We start from the raw sequence: 8700 nt of genomic DNA on the forward strand, positions 1-8700 counted from the left end.
TCAGGGTTCTGAACTAAAGTGGTTATAACAGTTACAGTAGACTCTATTAATAAACCACAGCCACATGGCACAGAACATCACCACAAACGCAGCCAGCATTGCCATCACCCTAATGGCCCAGTGGGGTACAGCTTCTACAACACACACACACACACACACACACACATAGATTTTAGCATTTCAATCCGTTTCTAAACATGATACTATTAGATTTTTAATAATGCATTTCACTCCATACACACCAAACAGGGACGTGTGTGACACAGAGACATCATACACACGGATGTCTTCTTTATAGTCCAGGTTCCGGATGGTGTAAGTTCCACTCTCACTTCTCTCCATGTGTCTCAGTGTGAGCTCTGGGTAACTGAGTGATGTTCTGGGTGTGTATTCAGATTTACACTGTAGTGTTCTGTCAGTCACAGTGCAGATCTGTACATCATCAGCTGAGTCTCTGCTTCTATAAATCACCTCCACTGGTTCTGGTACGGACACATCCAGCTTCAGATCTTCACCAGGACGCATCTGAACTGCTGAGGACACGGCTGAGGAGAAAAAACATTCAGCTGGATTCAGTGGAGTCACAACTAAAGTATAAAGGTTAGCTCAGTGTTAGAGATGAGGTTAGTCAGTAGTGTATTTGTACCCAACTGTTGGCACAAACAAAACAAAAAATAAAAATAATCAGGGATAAAACTCTGGAGTTAGAAAGAGAACATTTTATACTTTGCTGTCAAATGTAGTATAATAAATAATAAAAAGTTAAATATATAATATGCTGATTTATGAATGAGATGATGGCGAGTGTTGAAAGAAATCTAAAAGTACTCTAGTTTATTGTCAGTATATTAGTGCATGAACAATGCTAGTTGTAATTTAATCACAGGTTTAATAGAATAAAATGATTTCCACACGCATTACTCAGCAGCACAGACAATAGCACTGCAGAACATCATGACTGTTTATATGATTGTGTCATGCAGCATGTATGGAATGTACAGGTGTCTCTAATAAAGTGAACGGTGAGCATGTACACACATACACAGTGTGATATATTGTTGTTCCATCAGACTGTCAGATGGTGGCGCTGGATCTCACACCGCTCCTCAGTAGAGCTGATATAATGCAAGAAACATGAGTTTAAATTCAGTATCAGAATCAAGAGTAACTGAGACACGCCCCTGTTTCATATAAACTCCGCCCCCAGTGTGTGTGACTTCACTGGTAACTTCTGAACAGCCCTTAAGTGTGTGTGTGTGTGTGTGTGTGAACACAATAATTGAGAGTGAAGGATTTATCAGCAGTAGAAGAGATAAACACACTTACGGGAGATTCTGAGGTTCACAGTAACGTAGTCTGAGTAATCACACTCACACGTGTACGTCTTCCTCATACTGTAATCAGGATTAGTGATGGTGAGAGAGAGATCTCCCTTCTTAAACTGATCATAAGACATGTTAAACCCCTTCTGCACTGATGTACATGATGTCTGATCACACTGAGCGAAGACGACGTCTCGATTACTGTCCAAGGCCCATTTGGCCCGACCAGAACACTGAGCTTCACATGGGAGAGTCACAGACTGATGAAGCGTCGCATAAAAAGGAAAGCTAGCAGCTGATCCAGGATCTGAAAGAGAGAATAAACACTTTATATCAAGAACAAAACTATAAAGATGATTTTTATCCTTAAATGTAAAATACAGTGAGAGTCCTGCACTCTTCTCCAGTGTGTGTATTAATCTGACTGCTGCAGGGGTGAAGGGAACACACACACACACACACACACACACACACACTCACACACACACGCTTCACCCCATCTCATCCACCCACAAACACCTGATTCCCTCTTTCACACTTTGTCCTCTCACTTACCAGTGGTGAGAGTGAGTGTGTGTAGTGTACAATGAGAGTGTGTAGTGAGAGTGTGTGTAGTGTAGAGTGTACAGTGAGAGTGTGTAGAGCAGGGGTATTCAACTAAAGTTTAAAGAGGTCCAGTCAGAATTTTTTTTTTGAAGCAAAAGTCCGGAAGATCATAATGTCTAACAAGTTAGTGTAATAGCTTATATATAAAACTTTTTATTATATAATTAAGTCTTAGACATCTGCAAGTAATAAAACCCTGACTGCCAAATCAAATGAATTCAGTACAATTCAAAAACCTTTTGACTGATTTATTGTCATGTAACATAACCAAACATATATGTATGACTGTAGATATTATAATGGTCTCTCATTAATTAAATAAAAGTAGGGCTGCATTTCAAAATAAATGAAATTTGAAAATCGTGTATATTCAAATAAAGTGCTTAATTTCACAAAAATACAATAAAGGGAGAAAAAGCTTGAATTTCACTTTTTGTTTTACATCTTGACAAAACAATCGCTACCAATTAAACAAATAATTACAAATAACACATCTTAACACCTGAACAGATTTAGAATATCATTTTGTTCCCCTTTTATGCCCCACTTGCCCACTTTTTTGCTTAGTGAGAAAATTGAGCTCTAGCTTGACTTGCTAGTCAGGGCAATCCTCATACACATCTGAAGGTGCTCATTGGTGACTCTGGAACGATATTTAGTTTTGATTATGTTCATTGTTGAGAACGCTGCCTCGCAGATGTATGTGGAGCCAAACATTGTCAAAATGTGTAGGACTACTTTCCTCAAACCTGGGAAAGCTGTTTCAGGGACCACTTAAAGCCAGCTATGGGAAACATCTTGTCATGTTGCCGGTTGTGAAGCATGTGTGTATCAAACACGGCAAATTTTTTGCTTTTATAACCTCGGTGGGTGACGTCATCTGATAAGACGCACCTGCAGGTTATAAATAGGAGTGAACCGGAAACATTCCTTAGATTGATTTGTCTGAACGGACGTCCGGTCACGTAGGCAGTGCGGCATTGGGACGCAGCATCTCGTTCATGCCTTTTCAGGGAACAGGGTTACAGCAAAGTAACCCGAGACGTTCCCTTTCAAAGGCTACACTCGATGCTGCGTGAAAACGCTATGGGAACGAGAGTGCCAACGCCGCTGCACTGCAAGTGTCTGGACTCCAAGGTAGTGTAGCGTGTAGCTTTATCTAGGTAGCTGACTCTGGCCCCCCCGTTGCGGCCCCAGACCATGTAAAAGCTGCTCTAACTTACACCACTAGCTGATGTGGTGGACGTAAATCTGAAGAGCACGTACTGGACACAGTAAGTGAAGTCTCTCCTGCTCCGAAGCTGTAAAGGCGGAGGACAGAAGGCTTCAAAACAATAGGATGCATATTGGCAAATGTGTGCGGAGAGGACCAATCCTCCGCGTCACACACTTGCTGCAAGGAAATACCTCTTGCTAGTGCAATAGATGAGGCGATTCCCCAGGTTGAATGAGCCCTGATTTCTAGAGGGGAAGTGAGCCCACGCGCCTCATAGGAGAGGGCAATAGCATCTCTCACGCAGCTTGTGGCCCCAAAACATGTAAAAGCTGCTCTGACTTACGCCACTGTCCAACGCGGTAGACGTAAATCTGAAGAGCACGTACTGGACACAATGAGTGAAGTCTCTCCTGCTTCCAAGCTGTAAAGGCGGAGGACAGGAGGCTTCAAAAACAATAAGGTGCATGTTGGGAATGGAACTTTTGGAAGATAGTTAGTGAGGATGCAAAATGGCCCTGACTAGCCCAGGGGCAAAGTCTAGGCAGGATGGGGAGATTGACAGATCTCTGATCATCTTGGAGAGGTAACACCATTTAGAAAAAACATCTTGAGGGTCAGAAACCTGAGGCGCTGACTCTAGTGGTTCAACAAGGGGGCACAAGCCCGAGGAAAACATTTTTCCTGCAGAAACTCCAGCACTGAAACAATTCGGCAGTGGACTGGGTCTACCTGCTTCGTCATGCACCAACTTTCAAATACATTCCATTTCAGGGCATAAGCTCTTCTAGGGGAGGCAGCCCTAGCACTTAAAATAGTCTTAATTACGCTGGCTGGAAGACCAGCTTGACTTAGTTGGTCCTGTTCAGGGACCGCCAAGGCGTCCAGACGCAGGGGCTGGAAGTCAGAGAGTAGTAAGGGGGCCATTTGCTGATCTTGCGAGGCAAAGAGGTCCACCTCCGCTACATGAAATTTTCCCAGAATGTAAATCGCCCTGAGGGACAGGAACCTGGTGCGCTAGCTATTTAGCGGCGCGAGCACAGTCTGCCCTGGCGATTAATATATGAGACTGCCATAGTGTTGTCCACCCGCACTAGGACATGGTAGTCTCAACTGCTAGAGGAAGTGCTTTAGGGCCCAAAATAGAGCCATCATTTTGAGGCAATTGATGTGCCGCGCAAAAAGATGGCCTCTCCAGCTCCCTTGGGCTAGATGGTCATCTAAGACCGCACCCAGCCCATGAGGGAAGCGTCTGCCGTTAGCATCTGCGACGACAAGACGAGCTTAGAGTGGGACCCAGAGTCAGAAACCGGGGTCTGAACCACATAGAAAGGGTACGAAGCACCTGGCGCATAGCCCTTATTGGGGATTGGCCCTAGAGTGAAATCCCCTGGTTCTTAGCCACAACTGAAATGCTCTCATGTGCAGAAGGCCCAAAGGTGTCACCGTGGATACAGCTGCCATGAGAGCTAAGATCTCTGAAAGTGATGGTCACTTTCTGGTCTAGTTTGATTTCCTTTAAGGTGTTGAGAATGGATTCGACACGAGCGGGAGACAGTTGTGCCCCCTTACGCTCAAATTCCATGTGACACCCAAAAATGTTGTCCAGATACTGTTAAGCTTCGCCCCCCAAAAGCGAACCTCAGGAACCTCCTGTGTTGTGGCAATATTTCCATTGATTTATTTTTAGATAGCGGTAAAGCCCGCAAAATCTAAAAAATTGGACGCAGCCCCCCGTTCCTCTTGGAAACCAAAAAATACAGAATGTAGTAGCCTGACTCTCTGTCTGGTAGGAGAACATGTTACATGGCCCCATTTCCCAGCAACTTATGTCAGCAGATGCGCACTTTCCGGTTTCATGGAAGAGGAGACCACGCCATTGAAACGCGGAGGGTGATGTGAGAACTGAATCCTGTAGTTTCTCTGTACAGTGTTTAGTACACAAGGAGATATACTTGGCAGTAGCTTCCACGCTGCCAGTTACTCGGAAAGGGGCAAAGTCTCGGCGGCTTGGTTAAACGGCGGGGGGATGTTAGATGTTTGGCATCCTGAAACATGGCAGGAAAAAAAACAAAGAACTAACATTTTATTGGAGACTGGAGTTGCACGAAACACCCGTGGCGGCGGAGCAAGAACACCGATCTCCTGGGTGTGCCAGGGAGAACACTTCATTCTTTGAAAGGAATTCTGCGTGCCTCTCCCCATTGGGGGGCCACCCCCCACGGTCCTGGGCACATGAACCTCAGGGCTTCTTTGTGAAGACAATATGCCAGTCTGACCTCTTTTGAGGTGGATTGCGTGATGCACCCCAATCTTGCGAGGGGGTGCCCAGCTCAAAAACACTCTCCTTGTGTGTTTCACGCCTTACAACAGTCAGACCCGGTCGAGACTGGGTGGCCGACAGTCCCGACTCTTGAGCACGGCGGGGAAGGAATTATGAACCTAGTTGCGACCGAGTTAACGACATCGCCAAGTAGGCCGGGAGGCGAGATGGGGCATCGAGGAGGAATACACAATCCTTCTCCTTGATGCCCCTGAGATTCAACCAGAAGTGCCTCTCCGCGAAAACCATCGCAGCCATAAAACGGCCGATAGCACGAGCCGTCTGCTTTGTTGCACGAAGAGACAAGTCTGTGGCCCGGCGTAAGTCCAATATGCCCTACCTTGAAAAGCCCCGCCAGTACCCAATCTCTCATCAGGTCAGCCTGGTAGGCGTGCAAAACCGCCATGGTGTGCAATGGAGCACCAACCTGACCTGCTGCCTGAAAAGCTTTTCCCTCCAGGGAAGATGAAAAGTCTACACAGCTTGAAAGGAAGTAATAGCTTTTCAGGAAGGATGATGTCCCAGAAGAGAGATATCCTGGAAGCGTCTCTTCTATCTGGGTGTCATCATATAACTCCGCGCTTCTACCTCAACTATATTTAAATAAATAAATAAATAAGTTGATGGCAGGAAAACACGGGATGAATACAGCTTACTCCATGAAAGGGTTAACTCATGTGGAGATTGCTAAGAAAAGGGGAGAGAGCGTCGTTAAAGCTCCGCCCCCTGGCCACCCGGCAGAACCTGCCGTCTATGTTTTTATTTATTTATTCATTTATTTATTTTAATTAATTAATTTTTTAAGTGCTTAGAGGCTATTACCATCTCCGCAGAAGCAAGAGAGGATGTTTATTCAATGGTTAATCAGGAGGGAAGTAGCGTCTTTCCTGGCACAGGTAGCAAGTCAGAAAGCAAAATAATTTTCTGACTTTTTAGAAAATGAGAAACACATGGATAATGTGGCCTTTTTCGTTGATATCACTTCACATCTGAATGAACTGAATATAGGGCTACAGGGTAAAGGACAATTCGGTTTGTGAACTGATGACAGCTGTCCGCTCCTTTCAAATGAAACTTGAGGTGTTCATGGAAAATTTGCAGGCAGACAGTGCACACTTCCCAACAGTACAGGAACAGGTTCAGGGACAGAGAGATGTGTTGTCTTTTGTTGACTTTATTGATAAGCTGATTGTAAACTTTAGCAATCGTTTCGACAACTTCAGCTTTGGACAGCATCTCACTATGTTCATTCAGAACCCATTTTTTATCACAGATGTCAGGGGGTTCTCAAAGGAAGTCACATAGCACTTTAAATGGGCAAATGTTGGGCATCTCCGGATGCAATTGGTTGTTCCCTTTCAAAGGCTACACTCGATGCTACGTGAAAACGCTATGGGAAACATCTTGTCATGTTGCCGGTTGTGGCATGACATTCACAAGAAGCGCCAGGGCGCGCTTGAGAGTGGACAGAGGAATTTACCGATACGATGAGAACGCGATAGAAAGGAGTTTTTAAATCCATCTCTCACTGCTCTGCCGGATGCACGAGTTTAAGCCCCAGGAATGTTCGGCGGCTCGAAGCTTCTCCAGGAATGCGGGGCGCGCGCGTACAGTAGCACTTAATCAAAGCAGTAAAGTGTAGAGATCGCCTTCCAATATGGATTATACACACGGAGGGACATCTTGTTTAAAACTCTGCCATTATCGGTGAGTTAAACACTTATTTTGCTGGTTTGCACAACACGCTCACAACTAGGTGAAGACAAGAATCTGAGAAATGTTTTCGGTTCACTCCTATTTATAACCTGCAGGTGCGTCTTATCAGATGACGTCACCCACCAAGGTTATAAAAGCCAAAAATTTGCCGTGTTTGATACACACATGCTTCACAACCGGCAACATGACAAGATGTTTCCCATAGCGTTTTCACGTAGCATCGAGTGTAGCCTTTGAAAGGGAACAACCAATTGCATCCGGAGATGCCCAACATTTGCCCATTTAAAGTGCTATGTGACTTCCTTTGAGAACCCCCTGACATCTGTGATAAAAAATGGGTTCTGAATGAACATAGTGAGATGCTGTCCAAAGCTGAAGTTGTCGAAACGATTGCTAAAGTTTACAATCAGCTTATCAATAAAGTCAACAAAAGACAACACATCTCTCTGTCCCTGAACCTGTTCCTGTACTGTTGGGAAGTGTGCACTGTCTGCCTGCAAATTTTCCATGAACACCTCAAGTTTCATTTGAAAGGAGCGGACAGCTGTCATCAGTTCACAAACCGAATTGTCCTTTACCCTGTAGCCCTATATTCAGTTCATTCAGATGTGAAGTGATATCAACGAAAAAGGCCACATTATCCATGTGTTTCTCATTTTCTAAAAAGTCAGAAAATTATTTTGCTTTCTGACTTGCTACCTGTGCCAGGAAAGACGCTACTTCCCTCCTGATTAACCAAAAGCGTGACAACACCCTGCCTTTGCTGAGCCATCTCACGTTGTTGTCCAGCAAAAGATCATCAGCATCAACTTCTCTGAGGAATTCCCTAAGCATGCGATGCTGGTAGGAAGAGGATGAACTGAGAAAATTTATCATTTTCATCATTGTATTCATCACCTCAGCATGCTCATTTGACAGGGAGGCACAGAGGACAGACTGATGAATAATGCAATGGTAAGCTATGAGCTCAGGATTGGCCGTTTTTTAGTCTTGCTACAGCTCCTTTCTCTCTCCCTATCATAGCGGGGGCTCCATCTGTGGTTATTGAGACCACTTATTTTGGCTCGATTCCTCTCCTTTTTAACATCTTTTTAATTGCAAGGTAAATATCTTCTCCACTCGTACTGGTCTGAAGGGGAGTGACACCTAACAAGTCTTCAGAGAATGCATTCTAGTCTATGTTGAAAAACCTGCCCTCCAAGTGTGTCATTGTGTGTAAAAGTTCTATGAAAATAATTTATCTTATTTCTTAGGCGTTTTCAACCACTGCTGCCACGCTGATGACATATGCGGCCAAACGGAAGAAGACCGTCTATATTCTTAGCAGCATGCACAGCGTGGTTCAGACTGATAATACCACCAAAAGGAAGCCAAACACTGTCACCCTTTACAACACCACAAAGTGTGGCGTGGATGTGATGGACCAGATGGTGCGGGAGTACACTGTCCGCACAGGAACACGGCGCTGGCCAATTGCCGTGTTCTATAACATGATCGACATGGCAGCAATGAATGCACAT

The 8700-nt window shown here is 44.7% G+C and overlaps 1 protein-coding gene across 1 annotated transcript in view; it reads right to left on the minus strand.

Moving 5' to 3' along the window:
- Positions 1-8700, minus strand: part of LOC128509689 (uncharacterized) — a 10789-nt gene continuing 2089 nt past the window's right edge. Inside the window, exons 3-5 of the mRNA XM_053481519.1 lie at positions 1327-1629; positions 243-545; positions 1-134 (exon numbers count right to left, since the gene is read on the minus strand). Coding sequence (XP_053337494.1) covers positions 1-134; positions 243-545; positions 1327-1629 — 740 coding nt within the window. The remainder of the gene's footprint in view (positions 135-242; positions 546-1326; positions 1630-8700) is intronic.

This window comes from Clarias gariepinus, chromosome 21, assembly GCF_024256425.1.
Source record: "Clarias gariepinus isolate MV-2021 ecotype Netherlands chromosome 21, CGAR_prim_01v2, whole genome shotgun sequence".
NCBI classification, from domain to species: Eukaryota; Metazoa; Chordata; class Actinopteri; order Siluriformes; family Clariidae; genus Clarias; species Clarias gariepinus.